Raw genomic sequence first — 20,327 nt, 5'->3', positions numbered from 1 at the left:
AAAGAAACACAGAAAAACAGTGACAAAGGCACACATAAACACACATAAGCACACACACACGACGGCTCCCTTTCTCTTTAAAATTTTCAACTTTGGTAGATATTTTGCATATGGAAGACAGCAGCAGTCTGGGCTGCTCTAAACGAAGTCACTCATTTTTTACTATGCGTGATCAGAAGTTAGAAACTGATTGGTTAAAAAAATAAATTTTACATAAAGATTTTTTAAATTGTTTTATTTTAAATTGAACTTTTGCGATTATTTTGAAACAACAGACATTTTTACAGAGAAAATAAAATTTTAGACAGAAAATAACAGAGTTTGCTCATACTGAGAGCTTTGCTAAGATTTTCTTTCCGTTAAAATTGATTTCTCTCTAATGCAGCCGTCAGTTCTGCATTTCTGCTAAGTCTTGAAATTTAAATTTAATCTATTTGTTTTGTTATCATCTCTCAACTTAAATTAAGTTTTTGTTTAAGATTGGTACTTCGAGGCATAAAGTTATCAGGAAAAATTTATATGCAGACTTTGTTTTCATTTGGTTCATGATATTGGCAAGCATGGTTTTAGTTCAAGTTTGGTTGGAATTAAGGTAGCACATATTGAATCTTAAGTTGAACAAAGTGAACAAAAAGGGGGGTTGGTTATTTTGAGTTTTTTTTCAGGAGTTGGATTGATTTCGATTGAGCGCATGGAATATGTGAAAAATAATTTACAATTAGCGGCATTGTGCGTCGTCAATCGCTCTTCATTTTGAACAAAAATTGGTGGTGAAACGTTCAACTTGTAAGAGTGGCTAGGTGTAGCAGATGATTGATTAAAGACTTGAACAAAATCGGGATATACTCAGCGTGCTTTATTGCTAATGTCTCAGCTTAAGAATGGTTCCCTTTGAGATTTTTTCTACTTTGACAATAATGGTGTTGTGAATTTTTAGCCCCATATAAGAGTGTGGAACAGTATCAATCTGGAGACTCTCGCTGTCATTGGGGAGGATCTCTTCACCAAAAGCATCAACAACGTCTGCTTCTCAAAAATGGTACTCAATTGAAATGTTGATTGAATTTGAGATGATTAAAAAATAAGCAAGGCCTATAACTACACATCAATAAACAAAAATTGTGTTTTTCCATTATAGCTCACCAGCCTAGTGGACAGATAACCTATACGCCCCAATCATGGTAAATATGGGGGGGGGGGCTATAATTTCATGGAGGTGGGCTATAATGGGAAAGACCCCAAAAATTAATAAAAATTATAGCATGCGTCATACAGCAGATACGTACGATTTTCAATTATTTTTTTAATCATCGAGCCAAAAATTGCCAGATTTATGCAAGCTTCTGGCAAAATCTTGTTTTCAAATCCCTTTCAAAACCTTGCGAGATGAATTTCTATTTTTAATAAACGATGCTGCACGATACTCTATTTGGAAGAAACTTGCAGGACAACTTTTGGGTCCCAACTAGAGGAGGCACGCTGGGAATTTTGCATTTTGTTTTTTGGTATGTTTTTATTTTGTTCTTCGGTAGCCACAGACAATGAATAAAGTTGCTGCAACTAATTATGACAAAGCTCAATATCCTCAATTTATTCAGGACGGTGGTTATCATCTGTGTGCAATTGACGAATCAGCAGAGCATCTTATCACAATTTGGGACTGGAAACAGGATCCCATCATCCCACTTGCACAACAACACGTATGTTTTCAAAAACCTAACGTTGTTTTAATTTATGTTTCTCATTATAAAATATTTAAACCTGGTCTTTAAACGATAGCGACATTGATCAATGATCTATTAAACTGAGAGCTTAGTTTAATCCTCGGAGTTGAAACGTTCATTTGAATTAAATTATATCAGCGCCTCACAGGCAATTATTTGGGCAGCTGACAGTAGTTGCCCAATCACAAACATCTTATTCAGTACAAGATGAATTGCGGTATCAGAACTACTCAGAAAGCATTTCATCTATCTTAATAAAATGACAGAATAATCAAATAAACCCAGACTGATTGCAATGATCCAGAAAGACTCAGGTATGTTATGATCAAGTGATTACAGACGTATCTGGAGTCTGTAGTGGCCCTGGAATACCACCCAAGTGCAAACATGGTGGTCACATGCAGTAAAGAGAACCTCACCTTCTGGAACATCGAGGAACAGACATCCGAACACAACAGCAGACGCAACCCATCTGACAGCTATGATGATGGTGTGAAACTGATGAACCAAGAAGGCAGCACTTTCCACAAATTACGACTCTTTAAAAGATCTGCTACTTTTGATGTATGTTAAGTACCAAAATTAAGTTCCTAATTATGCTTCGAGAAAAAAGTATGATGCGTTTGAACGCTTTCTTCGAAGAATTCAATGAATAATGAAACGGGGCAAGCATTAATATGTTTTTTGAGCAACCATGAAAATATATAATAATATTAAATTGCTCGTAGAGTCGAGAAACAGTACTTTTTAGAGGTCTACAAAGTACAAATACATCAGACCAGGAAGCTGATGAACATATCTGATTCATTTCCAAGCGCCTAAATGACAATTGTAAATGCATCCTTTGTGTCGTTTTCCGAATTCAAAGTTGAGTTTCATGTTTTTGTGCGTGTATTGATAATTTTTGTGAAATTAAGAAAAACTTCTTAATCAAATGTGAAATTTGTAAGAAAATGTTTTCAAAGTGGAATAGCCGTGTGTTTTCCGCAGCCAAGCATACTTTTTGATCTCTTCCAAACCGCACTATTTAATGTAAATTATGTTCAGCTGGTGGAGAAGCCGAAACAGGTGACAAGTGTGGTGTTCCTGCCTGACTCGTCTCTTGTCAGTGGAGACTCAAATGGAAACCTAATAATGTGGGACCTCTGTTAGTTCACACCGCATTCTCTATATTTGCTCACGTATTCCGTCAATCAAACATTTGCGGCGAGGTCGTCGCAATTCGATTACCCGCTCAGATATAGAAAAGTAATTGTTCGAGCTATCTGAATTTATTTGGGAGATGGGAACTTTATACCAGCCGTATTTTTTTTGTTCAGCCAATCTTTTGTGAAGAGATACAAAAATTGTAAAAGCCTTAAAAATTGAATCAAATGTTGATGAGACATTTTAAAAAATGTTTTGGTTTTCCGGAGAATTAACTTGGTTTACAATTTTTCACTCTACATGCCTTACATCATTCAAATACAATAAAAACTTGCTTTGATACTTTAAATATTTAGAATGCTTTATGTTTAATCGAGATTAAGTGTAATGAAATGGTTTAAAAATTGCCCAAACATCAAGAAATGCATATAATTTGAGATATAAAATTCAAAAAGTTTGAGGAAAAAAATGTGCCAAAAACTTAAAGAAAACAATCAACTTTGTTTGTTAGAAAATTCTACTTTTCTGGCAAAAAAATTTGCAGACAAAAAACATATACAGCCGCAAAATCTTGTTACAGTACTCAGGAAATTTGGTTTATAAAATTATCCAAATATTATAGAAATTCTACCCGAACTCATTTTCAAATTATTTTAATTAGAAAATTATATAATGAAAAAAAATGTTTTTTTAAGCTAAAAGCCAACTGATAAACAGATGTAACAGATGAACTATAGAACAACACTATAAAAACACCATGTAAGTCAAACTATCACTCTATGATAAAGTCCAAGTTAAGCAGGACCAATTTGGTATTTATTTAATAACGTGTAAAAGCCTTTAAAAAAGTTGAAGGTTGAAGAAACAAATGCTGAAGAAAATTCAAAATAAATTTTAAAAAAGGGAAGTTTTTTCCTTGGTGTCTTCATATGCTGCAGCAGACAGAAGATGTATACCTATGCACACAGCAGAAGTATACCCCAATATTTCGGCTTTAGTAAAATTCGCTCAAAAATTAGATACATAAAATGAACGAATTTAGGAGACATCTTTTGTATCTTACTTTTCAGAAAAGGGGTTTTGCCAATTTTGATAAATTAAAGAACTTTCAAATCGTAAAATAGGTTACAACTCTTGTAACACGTTTCCGCTCATTTTAGGTATCTATTATTCGCCTTAAAGGTATCGCTAATCCGCAATTGAGCCTAATTAAAAGCGCGGTTTTTGAGCATGCAAAGTGATTCAATACTTTGTAATAAGCACCTTATTACAGATTTAAATGAACTTTGTAAAGCTTTAAAGAGATTTAAATATAAACAACTTTAAAGACAATGTCAAAAAGCCTTGTAATTGGTTTTTTTCCGAAAAATCCCTCGCTCGAAATAGCGCGTGTAAATCAATGTTGGAATGGTAAACTCAGGGGCACTATAAGTAGGGGCACTGATGTAGAAACCAAGTGGTTTTTGTTAACCAAGAAGGGAAAATCTACTCAAAAATTAGACAATTATCATCAAATACTGTTGTGGGGTTTTTCAGAAAAAGGTCAATTTTTTTTCTGTTCATAATTCACTGAACAAAGAAAATAATGTTGCAGTCTAATTACAAAATTTGTACGGTGACAATTAAGTGAGCGAATTACATGTCTTTAATTCGGAAAACCAAAGTCAATTTTCGCAATTTCGTCCAATGCTTCTCAAAATTCTTCTCTTTGTTAAAAAATAAGATGTGACCCTATGGTTCAAGGAATCGTAGAATATTGCTCAATCTGTTTGTGTATAATCTACTATTAATAGAGATTGTATTAAAATTTTTGCGTCGGGATCATTACTTAACCAATTGTTGCATTAGAAAAGTAGAGCTCGGAAACGCAAAGAATTCGTCTGTTTTTTAATGTAAAATGCCTTCTTTTTTCTCGACTATTGGGTCTAGTTGGTTCGTAGTGATAAAATAAACCTGTGTCAGGCTAACGTTGGCTATGATGTAAAGAATTTTAGCATTAGTGTTATACAAAGTCAAGTTTTGCAATTTCGTCCAATGTTTCTCAAAATTCGTCTCTTATTTGAAAAAAATGATGTGACTCTATGGGTCAAGGAGTTGTAGAATGTTGCTCATACTTTTTTCGTAGTATCTCCTATTCAAATGGATTTTTTATTTCGAAAACTTTTGCTTTAGGGTCAATATTTGAGAAATTGGTGCATTAGAAAATAAAGTTGGGAAACAAAAAAAATTCGTCTGTTTTTTATGTAAAATGCCTTCTTATTTCTCGACTATTGGGTCTAGGTGGTTCCTAGTGATAAAAGAAACCTGTGTCAGGCTAACATTGGCTATGATGTAAAGAATTTTAGCATTAGTGTTTCATAAAGTTAAGTTTTGCAATTTCGTCAGATGTTTCTCTAAATGCGTTTCGTATTTCAAAAAAATGAGTTTTTGACTGTTGCTCATACTACTTTTGTAGTATCTTCGTTTCATATGAGTTGTATTAAACCCAAATTTTTTGCTTTTGGGGTCTTTACTTGAAAAATTGGGACATTAGAAATGTAAAATTCGTAAACGCCAAAAATTCATCTTTTTTTAAATGTAAAATTCCTTTCTATTTCCCGATATTTGGGTTTAGGTTGTTCAAAAAGATAAGAGAAAGGTTTTTTGGCTAAATTTGGCTATGATATAAAGAAACATTAGTTAAGTGTTATATAAAGTCATGTTTTGCAATTTCGTCAAATGCTTCTCTAAACTCGTTTCGTATTTCAAAAACATGATGTAATCCTATGGGTCAAAGAGTTGTTGAATATGGCTCATACTTTTTTTCGTAAAATGTCCTATTCATATGGATAGTTTTAAACCAAAATTTTTGCTTCGGGGTCAAGACTTGAAAAATTGGTACATTAGAAAAGCAAAGTTCGCAAACGCAAAAAAGGCGTTTGGTTTTTATGTAAAATGCCTTACTATTTCTCGACTAATTAGTCTAGGGGTCCAAAGTGATAAGAAAAATGTGTCATAGGCTAACTTTGGCTCTGGTGTAAAGAAATTTGAGTTTAGTGTTGTTTAAAGTCAAGTTTTGCAATTTCGTCCAATGTTTCTCAAAATTCGTCTCTTATTTGAAAAAAATGATGTGACTCTAAGGGTCAAGGATTTGTTGAATGTTGCTCGTACTGTTTTCGTAGTATCTCCTATTGAAATGGATTTTGTAATCCAAAAACTTTTGCTTTGGGGTCAATACTTGAGAAATTGGTACATTAGAAAATAAAGTTGGGAAAAAAAAATTCGTCTGTTTTTTATGTAAAACGCCTTCTTATTTCTCGACTATTGGGTCTAAGTGGTTCGTAGCAAAAAAAGAAACCTGTGTCAGGCTTACATAGGCTATGATCTAGAGAATTTTAGCATTAGTATTTTATAAAGTCAAGTTTTGCGATTTCGTCCAATGTTTCTCAAAATTCGTCTCTTATTTGAAAAAAATGATGTGACTCTATGGGTCAAGGAGTTGTAGAATGTTGCTCATACTTTTTTCGTAGTATCTCCTATTCAAATGGATTTTTTATTTCGAAAACTTTTGCTTTAGGGTCAATATTTGAGAAATTGGTGCTTTAGAAAATAAAGTTGGGAAACAAAAAAATTCGTCTGTTTTTTATGTAAAATGGCTTCTTATTTCTCGACTATTGGGTCTAGGTGGTTCCTAGTGATAAAGGAAACCTGTGTCAGGCTAACATTGGCTATGATGTAAAGAATTTTAGCATTAGTGTTTCATGAAGTCAAGTTTTGCAATTTCGTCAAATGTTTCTCTAAAGGCGTTTCGTATTTCAAAATAATGATGTATTCCCATGGGTCAAAGAGTTGTTGAATGTTGCTCTTGCTACTTTTGTAGTATTTTTGTTTCTTTTGAGTTGTTTTAAACCAAAAAGTTGTGCTTTTGTGGTCTATACTTGAAAAATTGGTACATTAGAAATGTAAAATTTGTAAACGCCAAAAATTCATCAGTTTTTTTATGTATAATGCCTTTTTTCCCAATTTTTGGGTCTAGGTGGTTCAAAGTGATAAGAAACGTTTTTTGGCAAAATTTGGCTATGATATAAAGCAACATTAGTTAAGTGTTGTATAAAGTCATGTTTTGCAATTTCGTCAAATGTTTCTCTAAACTGGTTTCGTATTTCAAAAACATGATGTAACCCTATGATTCAAAAAGTTGTTGAATTTGGCTCATACTTTTTTGTACTATATCCTATTCACATGGATAGTTTTAAACCAAAAATTGTTGCTTTTGGGGTTTATACTTGAAAAATTGGTACATTAGAAATGTAAAATTGGTAAACGCCAAAAATTCATCTGTTTTTTTTTAATGTAAAATGCATTTCTTTTTCCCGATATTTGGATGTAGGTGGTTCAAAAAGATAATAGAAACGTTTTTTTTGGCTAAATGTGGCTATGATGTAAAGAAACATTAGTTACGTGTTATATAAAGTCATGTTTTGCAATTTCGTCAGATGTTTCTCTAAACTCCTTTCGTATTTCAAAAATTTGATGTAACCCCATGGGTCAAAGAGTTTTTGAATGTTGCTCATACAATTTACATAGTATCTGGTATGAATATGAAATGTATTGAACCAAAAATTTTTGCTTCGGGATCAATATTTAACAGATTGTTACATTAGAAAAGTAAATTTGGAAACGCAAAAAATTCGTCTGTTTTTTATGTAAAATGCCTTCTTATTTCTCGACTATTGGATCTAGGTGGTCCGTAGTGATAAAAGAAACCTGTGTCAGGCTAACGTTGGCTATGATTTTAGCATTAGTGTTATACAAAGTCAAGTTTTGCAATTTCGTCCAATGCTTCTCAAAATTCTTCTCTTTGTTTATAAAATTTGATGTGACCCTATGGTTCAAGGAATCGTAGAATATTGCTCATACTATTTTCGTATAACCTACTATTAATAGAGATTGTATTAAAATTTTTGCGTCGGGATCATTACTTAACCAATTGTTACATTAGAAAAGTAATTTTGGAAACCCAAAAAATTCGTCTGTTTTTTTTAAGCAAAATGCCTTCTTATTTCTCAAATAAAGGGTCTAAGTAGTTCAAATTGATAAGGGAAACGTGCGTCAGGCGAAATTTGGCTATGATGTGAAGAAATTTAAGCTGAGTGTTATATAGAACCAAGTTTTGCAAATTCCTCACATGTTTCTCAATATTCGTCTCTTATTTGAAAAAATGATGTGACTCTATGGGTCAAGGAGTTGAAGAATGTTGCTCATACTGTTTTCATAGTATCTCCTATTCAAATGGATTTTTGAATCCAAAAACTTTTGCTTTGGGGTCAGTACTTAAGAAATTGGTACATTAGAAATTAAAGTAGGGAAACAAAAAAATTCGTCTGTTTTTTATGTAAAATGCCTTCTTATTTCTCGACTATTGGGTCTAGGTGGTTCGCAGTGATAAGAGAAACGTGTGTCAGGCTAACATTGATTATGCTGTGAAGAATTTTAGCATTAGTGTTTCATGAAGTCAAGTTTTGCAATTTCGTCAAATGTTTCTCTAAAGGCGTTTCGTATTTCAAAATAATGATGTATTCCCATGGGTCAAAGAGTTGTTGAATGTTGCTCATGCTACTTTTGTAGTATTTTTGTTTCTTATGAGTTTTTTTAAACCAAAATTTGTGCTTTTGGGGTCTATACTTGAAAATTTGGTAATTAGAAATGTGAAATTCGTAAACGCCAAAAACTCATCTGATTTTTTTTATGTATATTGCTTTTTTATTTCCCGAATTTTGGGTCTAGGTGTTTCAAAGTGATAAGAGAAACGTTTTTTGGCTACTTTTCGGGAAATAAATTTGGCTACGATGTAAAGAAACATTAGTTACGTGTTATATAAAGTCATGTTTTGCAATTTCGTCAGACGTTTCTCTAAACTCGTTTCGTATTTCTTAAACCATGGGTCAAAGAGTTTTTGAATGTTGCTCATACAATTTCCGTAGTATCTGCTATTGATATAAATTGTATTAAACCAAAAATTTTTGCTTTGGTATCAATACTTAACAAATTGTTACATTAGAAAATTAAATTTGGAAACGCAAAAAATTCGTCTGTTCTTTTTAAGCAAAATGCCTTCTTATTTCTCAAATAAAGGGTCTAAGTAGTTCAAATTGATAAGGGAAAAGTGCGTCAGGCGAAATTTGGCTATGATGTGAAGAAATTTAAGCTGAGTGTTATATAGAACCAAGTTTTGCAAATTCTTCCAATGTTTCTCAAAATTCGTCTCTTTTTTGAAAAATATGATGTAACTCTTTGGGTCAAGGAGTTGCAGAATGTTGCTCATACTGTTTACGTAGTATCTCCTCTTTAAATGGATTTTTTAATCCAAAAACATTTTCTTTGGGGTCAATACTTTGTAATTGGTACATTAGAAAATAAAGTTGGGAAACAAAAAATAAATCGTCTGATTTTTATTATGTAAAATGCCTTCTTGTTTCTCGATTATTGGGTCTAGGGGGCTCAAAGTGATATGAGAAACGTGTGTCAAACCAATTTTGTGGCTATGATGTAAAGAAATTTATGATATGTGTTATTTAAAGTCAAGTTTTGCAATTTTGTCAAAGTTTTCTCTTATGTCGTTTCGTATTTCAAAATTATGATGTTTTCCCATCGGTCAAAGAGTTGTTGAATGTTGCTCATGCTACTTTTGTAGTATTTTTGTTTCTTATGAGTTTTTTTAAACCAAAAAGTTGTGCTTTTGGGGTCTATACTTGAAAATTTGGTAATTAGAAATGTGAAATTCGTAAACGCCAAAAACTCATCTGATTTTTTTTATGTATATTGCTTTTTTATTTCCCGAATTTTGGGTCTAGGTGTTTCAAAGTGATAAGAGAAACGTTTTTTGGCTACTTTTCGGGAAATAAATTTGGCTACGATGTAAAGAAACATTAGTTACGTGTTATATAAAGTCATGTTTTGCAATTTCGTCAGACGTTTCTCTAAACTCGTTTCGTATTTCTTAAACCATGGGTCAAAGAGTTTTTGAATGTTGCTCATACAATTTCCGTAGTATCTGCTATTGATATAAATTGTATTAAACCAAAAATTTTTGCTTTGGTATCAATACTTAACAAATTGTTACATTAGAAAATTAAATTTGGAAACGCAAAAAATTCGTCTGTTCTTTTTAAGCAAAATGCCTTCTTATTTCTCAAATAAAGGGTCTAAGTAGTTCAAATTGATAAGGGAAAAGTGCGTCAGGCGAAATTTGGCTATGATGTGAAGAAATTTAAGCTGAGTGTTATATAGAACCAAGTTTTGCAAATTCTTCCAATGTTTCTCAAAATTCGTCTCTTTTTTGAAAAATATGATGTAACTCTTTGGGTCAAGGAGTTGCAGAATGTTGCTCATACTGTTTACGTAGTATCTCCTCTTTAAATGGATTTTTTAATCCAAAAACATTTTCTTTGGGGTCAATACTTTGTAATTGGTACATTAGAAAATAAAGTTGGGAAACAAAAAATAAATCGTCTGATTTTTATTATGTAAAATGCCTTCTTGTTTCTCGATTATTGGGTCTAGGGGGCTCAAAGTGATATGAGAAACGTGTGTCAAACCAATTTTGTGGCTATGATGTAAAGAAATTTATGATATGTGTTATTTAAAGTCAAGTTTTGCAATTTTGTCAAAGTTTTCTCTTATGTCGTTTCGTATTTCAAAATTATGATGTTTTCCCATCGGTCAAAGAGTTGTTGAATGTTGCTCATGCTACTTTTGTAGTATTTTTGTTTCTTATGAGTTTTTTTAAACCAAAAAGTTGTGCTTTTGGGGTCTATACTTGAAAATTTGGTAATTAGAAATGTGAAATTCGTAAACGCCAAAAACTCATCTGATTTTTTTTATGTATATTGCTTTTTTATTTCCCGAATTTTGGGTCTAGGTGTTTCAAAGTGATAAGAGAAACGTTTTTTGGCTACTTTTCGGGAAATAAATTTGGCTACGATGTAAAGAAACATTAGTTACGTGTTATATAAAGTCATGTTTTGCAATTTCGTCAGACGTTTCTCTAAACTCGTTTCGTATTTCTTAAACCATGGGTCAAAGAGTTTTTGAATGTTGCTCATACAATTTCCGTAGTATCTGCTATTGATATAAATTGTATTAAACCAAAAATTTTTGCTTTGGTATCAATACTTAACAAATTGTTACATTAGAAAATTAAATTTGGAAACGCAAAAAATTCGTCTGTTCTTTTTAAGCAAAATGCCTTCTTATTTCTCAAATAAAGGGTCTAAGTAGTTCAAATTGATAAGGGAAAAGTGCGTCAGGCGAAATTTGGCTATGATGTGAAGAAATTTAAGCTGAGTGTTATATAGAACCAAGTTTTGCAAATTCTTCCAATGTTTCTCAAAATTCGTCTCTTTTTTGAAAAATATGATGTAACTCTTTGGGTCAAGGAGTTGCAGAATGTTGCTCATACTGTTTACGTAGTATCTCCTCTTTAAATGGATTTTTTAATCCAAAAACATTTTCTTTGGGGTCAATACTTTGTAATTGGTACATTAGAAAATAAAGTTGGGAAACAAAAAATAAATCGTCTGATTTTTATTATGTAAAATGCCTTCTTGTTTCTCGATTATTGGGTCTAGGGGGCTCAAAGTGATATGAGAAACGTGTGTCAAACCAATTTTGTGGCTATGATGTAAAGAAATTTATGATATGTGTTATTTAAAGTCAAGTTTTGCAATTTTGTCAAAGTTTTCTCTTATGTCGTTTCGTATTTCAAAATTATGATGTTTTCCCATCGGTCAAAGAGTTGTTGAATGTTGCTCATGCTACTTTTGTAGTATTTTTGTTTCTTATGAGTTTTTTTAAACCAAAAAGTTGTGCTTTTGGGGTCTATACTTGAAAATTTGGTAATTAGAAATGTGAAATTCGTAAACGCCAAAAACTCATCTGATTTTTTTTTATGTATATTGCTTTTTTATTTCCCGAATTTTGGGTCTAGGTGTTTCAAAGTGATAAGAGAAACGTTTTTTGGCTACTTTTCGGGAAATAAATTTGGCTACGATGTAAAGAAACATTAGTTACGTGTTATATAAAGTCATGTTTTGCAATTTCGTCAGACGTTTCTCTAAACTCGTTTCGTATTTCTTAAACCATGGGTCAAAGAGTTTTTGAATGTTGCTCATACAATTTCCGTAGTATCTGCTATTGATATAAATTGTATTAAACCAAAAATTTTTGCTTTGGTATCAATACTTAACAAATTGTTACATTAGAAAATTAAATTTGGAAACGCAAAAAATTCGTCTGTTCTTTTTAAGCAAAATGCCTTCTTATTTCTCAAATAAAGGGTCTAAGTAGTTCAAATTGATAAGGGAAAAGTGCGTCAGGCGAAATTTGGCTATGATGTGAAGAAATTTAAGCTGAGTGTTATATAGAACCAAGTTTTGCAAATTCTTCCAATGTTTCTCAAAATTCGTCTCTTTTTTGAAAAATATGATGTAACTCTTTGGGTCAAGGAGTTGCAGAATGTTGCTCATACTGTTTACGTAGTATCTCCTCTTTAAATGGATTTTTTAATCCAAAAACATTTTCTTTGGGGTCAATACTTTGTAATTGGTACATTAGAAAATAAAGTTGGGAAACAAAAAATAAATCGTCTGATTTTTATTATGTAAAATGCCTTCTTGTTTCTCGATTATTGGGTCTAGGGGGCTCAAAGTGATATGAGAAACGTGTGTCAAACCAATTTTGTGGCTATGATGTAAAGAAATTTATGATATGTGTTATTTAAAGTCAAGTTTTGCAATTTTGTCAAAGTTTTCTCTTATGTCGTTTCGTATTTCAAAATTATGATGTTTTCCCATCGGTCAAAGAGTTGTTGAATGTTGCTCATGCTACTTTTGTAGTATTTTTGTTTCTTATGAGTTTTTTTAAACCAAAAAGTTGTGCTTTTGGGGTCTATACTTGAAAATTTGGTAATTAGAAATGTGAAATTCGTAAACGCCAAAAACTCATCTGATTTTTTTTATGTATATTGCTTTTTTATTTCCCGAATTTTGGGTCTAGGTGTTTCAAAGTGATAAGAGAAACGTTTTTTGGCTACTTTTCGGGAAATAAATTTGGCTACGATGTAAAGAAACATTAGTTACGTGTTATATAAAGTCATGTTTTGCAATTTCGTCAGACGTTTCTCTAAACTCGTTTCGTATTTCTTAAACCATGGGTCAAAGAGTTTTTGAATGTTGCTCATACAATTTCCGTAGTATCTGCTATTGATATAAATTGTATTAAACCAAAAATTTTTGCTTTGGTATCAATACTTAACAAATTGTTACATTAGAAAATTAAATTTGGAAACGCAAAAAATTCGTCTGTTCTTTTTAAGCAAAATGCCTTCTTATTTCTCAAATAAAGGGTCTAAGTAGTTCAAATTGATAAGGGAAAAGTGCGTCAGGCGAAATTTGGCTATGATGTGAAGAAATTTAAGCTGAGTGTTATATAGAACCAAGTTTTGCAAATTCTTCCAATGTTTCTCAAAATTCGTCTCTTTTTTGAAAAATATGATGTAACTCTTTGGGTCAAGGAGTTGCAGAATGTTGCTCATACTGTTTACGTAGTATCTCCTCTTTAAATGGATTTTTTAATCCAAAAACATTTTCTTTGGGGTCAATACTTTGTAATTGGTACATTAGAAAATAAAGTTGGGAAACAAAAAATAAATCGTCTGATTTTTATTATGTAAAATGCCTTCTTGTTTCTCGATTATTGGGTCTAGGGGGCTCAAAGTGATATGAGAAACGTGTGTCAAACCAATTTTGTGGCTATGATGTAAAGAAATTTATGATATGTGTTATTTAAAGTCAAGTTTTGCAATTTTGTCAAAGTTTTCTCTTATGTCGTTTCGTATTTCAAAATTATGATGTAACCCCATGGGACAAAGAGTTTTTGAATGTTGCTCATACAATTTCCGTAGTATCTACTATTGATATGAAATGTATTAAACCAAAAAATTTTGCTTTGGGATCAATACTTAACAAATTGTTACATTAGAAAAGTAAATTTGGAAACGCAAAAAATTCGTCTGTTCTTTTTTTAAGTAAAATGCCTTCTTAATTCTCAACTAACGGGTCTAGGCAGTTCAAAGTGATTAGCGAAACGTGTGTCAGGCGAAATTTGTCTATGATGTAAAGAAATTTAAGCTGAGTTTTATATAAAACCAAGTTTTGCAAATTCTTCCAATGTTTCTCAAAATTCGTCTCTTATTTGAAAAAATTTATGTGACTCTGTGGGTCAAGGAGTTGTATAGTGTTGCTCTAACTTTATTTGTTGTATCCCCTTAATGAATTGCTTTAAACCAAAATCTTTCGCAGTGATAAGAATAACGTGTGTCAGGCCTACATTGGCTATGATGTAAAGAGTTTTAGCATTAGTGTTTTATATAGTCAAGTTTTGCAATTTCGTCAAATGTTTCTCTAAAGGCGTTTCGTATTTCAAAATAATGATGTTTTCCCATCGGTCAAAGAGTTGTTGAATGTTGCTCATACTACTTTTGTAGTATCTCCGTTTCATATGAGCTGCATTAAGCCAAAATTTTGTGCTTTTGAGGTCTATACTTAAAAAATTGGTACATCAGAAAAGTAAAATTTGTAAACGCCAAAAATTCATCTGATTTTTTAATGTAAAATGCTTTTCTATTTCTCGATATTTGGGTGTAGGTGGTTCAAAAAGATAAGAGAAAGTTTTTTTGGCTAAATTTGGCTATGATATGAAGAAATATAAGTTAAGTGTTATATAGAGTCATTTTTTGCAATTTCGTCAAATGTTTCTCTAAACTCGTTTCGTATTTCAAAAACATGATGTAACCCTATGGGTCAAAGAGTTGTTGAATTTGGCTCAAACGGTTTTCGTAATGTGTGCTATTGATATGGATAGTTTTTCAACCAAAAATTTTGCTTCGGGGTCAAGACTTGAAAAATTGGTACATTAAAAAATTAAAGTTCGGAAACGCGAAAAATCGTTTGGTTTTTATGTAAAATGCCTTCCTATTTCTCGACTGTTTGGTCTAGGGGGTCCAAAGTGATAAGAGAAACGTGTGTCAAACTTTGGCTATGATGTCAAGAAATTTATGTTAAGTGTTATATAAAGTCAAGTTTTGCAATTTCGTCAATTGTTTCTCGTATGTCGTTTCGTCTTTCAAAATTATGATGTAACCCCATGGGTCAAAGAGGTTTTGAATATTGCTCATACAACTTCCGTAGTATCTACTATTGATATGAATTGTAGTAAACCAAAAAATTTTGCTTTGGGATCAATACTTAACAAATTGTTACATTAGAAAAGTAAATTTGGAAACGCAAAAAAATCGTCGGTTCTTTATTTAAGTAAAATTCCTTCTTATTTCTCAACTAACGGGTCTAGGTAGTTCAAAGTGATTAGCGAAACATGTGTCAGGCGAAATTTGGCTATGATGTAAGGAAATTTAAGCTGAGTGTTATATAAAACCAGGTTTTGCAATTTCTTCCAATGTCTCTCAAAATTCGTCTATTTGAAAAAAAAATGATGTGACTCTAGGGGTCAAGGAGTTGTAGAATGTTGCTCTAATTTATTTGTAGTGTCCCCTTATCAAATGAATTGTTTTAAACCAAAAAATTTTGCCTTGGGGTAAATTCTTGGTACCTTATATGATGTACGTCCCAGTGCAACCAAAACTGATTTTTTTTTTCAAAAAATCCCTTGCTCAAAAATGGCTTTGTCCGGCAATGTGGGACTGGCCGAATCTATTTTCACTGGCCAAATCTAATTTTTCGGCCAAATATATTTTCAATGTTTGAATCTATTTTGTGAAATATATGAGGTACGTCCCATTGCCACAAAAACTGATTGTTGTCGAAAAATCCCTTGCTCAAAAAAAGCTTTGTTTGTCAATGTGAGACTGGTGTAAACTCAATGAACCGGCTAGCAAACCTTTGATAGGTAGTAATAAAGTAGTAATAAGTACTAGTAGTGATAATAAAGCTTTAATAATCACCTTTGTGCTCAGAAACGCGCATTAATTTAGCCTTGATTGCGGATTATAGTGCGAAATAGAATTACGTTGCGTGCGAAAAAGCGATAAATAGAGCAGATGTTCGGAAACGCAAAAAAATCGTTTGGTTTTTATGTAAAATGCCTTCCTATTTCTCGACTAAGTATTTCTCGAATAGAGCAGATGTTCGGAAACGCAAAAAAATCGTTTGGTTTTTATGTAAAATGCCTTCCTATTTCTCGACTATTTGGTCTAGGGGGCTCAAAGTGATATGAGAAACGTGTGTCAAACCAATTTTGTGGCTATGATGTAAAGAAATTTATGATATGTGTTATTTAAAGTCAAGTTTTGCAATTTTGTCAAAGTTTTCTCTTATGTCGTTTCGTATTTCAAAATTATGATGTAACCCCATGGGACAAAGAGTTTTTGAATGTTGCTCATACAATTTCCGTAGTATCTACTATTGATATGAAATGTATTAAACCAAAAAATTTTGCTTTGGGATCAATACTTAACAAATTGTTACATTAGAAAAGTAAATTTGGAAACGCAAAAAATTCGTCTGTTCTTTTTTTAAGTAAAATGCCTTCTTAATTCTCAACTAACGGGTCTAGGCAGTTCAAAGTGATTAGCGAAACGTGTGTCAGGCGAAATTTGTCTATGATGTAAAGAAATTTAAGCTGAGTGTTATATAGAACCAAGTTTTGCAAATTCTTCCAATGTTTCTAAAAATTCGTCTCTTATTTGAAAAAAATTATGTGACTCTGTGGGTCAAGGAGTTGTATAGTGTTGCTCTAACTTTATTTGTAGTATCCCCTTAATGAATTGCTTTAAACCAAAATTTTTGCCTTGGAGTCAATACTTGGTACATTATATGATGTACGTCCCAGTGCAACAAAAACTGATTTTTTTTTCCGAAAAATCCCTCGCTCAAAAATGGCTTTGTCTGTCAATGTGGGACTGGCCGAATCTATTTTCACTGGCCAAATCTAATTTTTTTGGCCCAATATATTTTCACTGTTTGAATCTATTTTGTGAAATAAATGAGGTACGTCCCAGTGCCTCAAAAACTGATTGTTGTCGAAAAATCCCTTGCTCAAAAAAAGCCTTGTTTGTCAATGTGAGACTGGTGTAGACTCAATGAACTGGCTAGCAAACCTTTGATAGGTAGTAATAAAGTAGTAATAATACTAGTAGTGGTAATAAAGCTTTAATAATCACCTTTGTGCTCAGAAACGCGCATTAAATTAACCTTAATTGCGGATTATAGTGCGAAAAAGAATTACGTTGCGTGCGAAAAAGCGATATATAAATAGAGCAGTTGTGTAATACAAAGTCATTGTAAAATAGGTTACATAGCTTGTACTTTGATGTTGTGGCTACAATTAGGACAGTTTTGCGAACACGGGTTGCTATTTTACCTTCCATTTTGCCGGTTTCTGCTAAAGTAGGTTTTTTCCGCATCATTGTTGCATTTTCAATGTATTAACATTGCAAAAACGAACTCGAGATACACACATCGGGCATATTTGCCCGTGACAAATTGGGTATACCTCTGCGGTGTAATGAAATCTATCAATTCTTGACCCATCATAGTTTCACTTTTGATTTCCAGAGAAAGCGCAGCCCAAAATTCTTTTAATTTTTCCCACTTGCTTTTCACGCCTTAAGACCAATTAAATACTAGAAATTTATTTTGCCAAATGCAAGTCGTTTTTAAGAATAGTCGCGTTTCCTCTCTCATTTTACAATGATACTAAAAAATCGGAGACAATTTTTTATGTTAATTTGTGGTGAAAAATAGTAAAAAAATTTCTAATAATCAGAAGTTATAAAGTACAAAGTTTATTCAGTAAAGATTTCGATAACTCCAAAATTGGCAATTTAAAATTTTCCTAGAAAATCAGCCAAATGGTATTGTGAATCTGTGATGGTTTCTTGCTTTTCAAGAAAAAGCATATCAAATTTGAAAATTTTTCAATTTTCCGAGTTTTTTTTGTTAATACACTCTATTGTACCATATTACAGCGCATAAGTATACCCAAACGGTCACAGGTAAACTTGCCAAATCTGCGTATATTTTGTTCGTTTTTCTTATGTTAATACATTGGAAATGCAACAACCTGGCAAAAAATAGATACTTTAGAAAAAACAGGCAAAAATTAAGGGATTTGCCCAACCCGTGTTCGCAAAAGTGTACAATTTTTAAACGCAAATTTGAGATACAAGCAGTGTATTCTATTTTTCGTGAGCTACGTATGAAAACTCTGTTGGATTTATGTAACTCTTTTTCGCACGCAAGGCAAATCAATTTTGCACTCAATGTATCTCTAATCCGAAACTAAACAGAATTTATTGCGCGTTTGTTAATTGACAGGACATAAGTGATTAAATGTGGTTTACAGGTTATTAAAATAGCATATAGGGCTCAAATTTATCACAATGTTTTTCTTTGAAGAGATCTGTAGGTAAGGAAATGGAATTGGCTTATATCCAAAGCCTTTCTGAGAGATTTTTCAGAAAATTTGACAAATAAATTAATTTCTGAAAATTTTTCAGTTTCAAATGCTTCATTTTTAATGCTCTATGGCTAAGTTAGTTATGTCATCAAGAAACTAGCCTGAAGGTAAATTTTTCTATCTGTAAAACAATGGTTTGTCCTGTACCATTAATTAACTCCTCTTATTTGTCCAAAACAAGATAAGACTGGACAGAGAGAATTTTCGGTTAAAATCCTTATGTGAATTGATTCCTTTTTTTTGCAAACTTTGATTTAAAGGGTGATTTGCATTTGAGTTCAGCAAATAAATTGTTTGTTGAATTTGTTCATTATTATTGTGTCTGTTCACTGATTTAAAGGTGTCTAGCAATTTTTCTGAAAAATTCCTCAATTCTGCTTCTGTTCTGGATGTCCATTTTTTTCTGAAAATTTGCTGTTTTATGCGCCTTTTTACAGGTTTATGCATGCTCATAAGCGCTTTTTTAATTCTGTACTATTGCGAACTAGAGACAAACATATTGTGAAAAATAGATAACTAAAATGAGCGGAAACGTGCTACAAGACTTGTCACCTATTTTACAAATTTAAAGTATCTCGGTTTCGCAAAACCGGAGTAACCCCTTTAAAATAAGATTGTCTCTTAATTTCGTTCGTTTTATGTATCTATTTTTTGCGCGATTTTTACCAAGGCGGAAATTTACGGTTATGCAATATGTTTTTCTTTTTTATTTTTTTCTGGCCGGAGAACATTTTATTGATCGTGTTGTTGCAACAACTTGTAGACCGTTAAACTTGTAGTGATTGAATGAGAATGAATAATATTTCTTTGGTAAATGTTACGATGCAATTATCATAATTTGAAATTAAGTCTCTTCGAAGAAATTTTTTTAGCTCGGTCTTTTTATCACGGCTATCAAACCGCAAATATTACAAATATGAATGATAGAACGTTAAAAAAGTTTGATGTAATTCTAAAGCAGAATATTTACTTGATTGTTGACTTTGCAATATGTGTTTTTTAGCAGATTTTCATATCCAATTTGACGAGGATACATTTTTTCCTCGAAATTTCTTCTTAAAATTTTTTTGTCTTAGTTATGTGTGAATTACTTGCATGAAGTAAGGAAGATTTTAATTGACCGAAAATAAAGCAAGGGATAAAATTCATTGTGTTCGTTGTTATGGTCATATACTGATTTCTTTTAGCGAAATATAAGCCTTTAAGAATATCAATGCAAAAATTTTCCTTACACTGATAAAATAACTTTTTCATTTTTTTTGAAATTCACTGTTCAAAACCAAAAAAATGAAATGCTCAAAAAACAAAAAGGTGGACATTACGACGCAGAGGTATACCCCAAAATTTCCAGCTGAGTAAAATTATCTCAAAAATTAGATACATACAATGAACGAAATTAGGAGAGATCCTTTGTATCTTACTTTACGCAAAAGGTGTTCCACCAATTTTGCGAAATAAAAGAACATTCGGTGCGAAGAATAGGTAACAAATCTTGTAGCACGTTTCAGCTCATATTAGGTATCTATTATTCGCGCGCATTTTAAGCATGCAATAAGCACTTTAATAAAGATTTAATTGAAGCTTTCAAAGCTTTAAAGTGCTTTAAATACGTGCAACCACTAAAACTGATTTTTTTTAAAAAAATCCCTCACACATCAAAAACTTTGTATATCAATGTGGGACTGGCCAATTTTTATGAGTGTTTATAAATAGAACTAATAAATAGTAATAAGTAGTAATAAAGCACTATAAGTAGTAATAAAGTAGTAATAAAGTACTACTAGTAGTAATAAGTTAGGCTTAATTAAATAAGTAGTAATTAATGTGAAGCCTAATTGCGGATTATATGCGAAATCGAGCTACATTGCGAAAAATATATACATAAATGGAGCAGATGCGTGATACAAGCCGTGCGAAATATAGGTTATAAAGTTTGTACTTGTA

General features: G+C 32.0%; 1 protein-coding gene across 4 annotated transcripts in view; it reads left to right on the top strand.

Annotated features, from left to right (window-relative positions):
- LOC142341323 (echinoderm microtubule-associated protein-like 2) overlaps positions 1-20,327 on the top strand; it is an 88,429-nt gene that overhangs the window by 51,287 nt on the left and 16,815 nt on the right. For all 4 annotated transcript variants that reach the window (XM_075392255.1, XM_075392261.1, XM_075392251.1 and 1 more), the window contains 4 exons: positions 938-1,039; positions 1,599-1,700; positions 2,064-2,288; positions 2,772-2,871. In XM_075392255.1, coding sequence (XP_075248370.1) covers positions 938-1,039; positions 1,599-1,700; positions 2,064-2,288; positions 2,772-2,871 — 529 coding nt within the window. The remainder of the gene's footprint in view (positions 1-937; positions 1,040-1,598; positions 1,701-2,063; positions 2,289-2,771; positions 2,872-20,327) is intronic.

Source organism: Convolutriloba macropyga, chromosome 1 (genome assembly GCF_964194025.1).
Source record: "Convolutriloba macropyga chromosome 1, txConMacr16.3, whole genome shotgun sequence".
In the NCBI taxonomy this organism is placed as follows: Eukaryota; Metazoa; Xenacoelomorpha; order Acoela; family Convolutidae; genus Convolutriloba; species Convolutriloba macropyga.
This window is presented reverse-complemented; position numbering and strand designations above follow the sequence as displayed.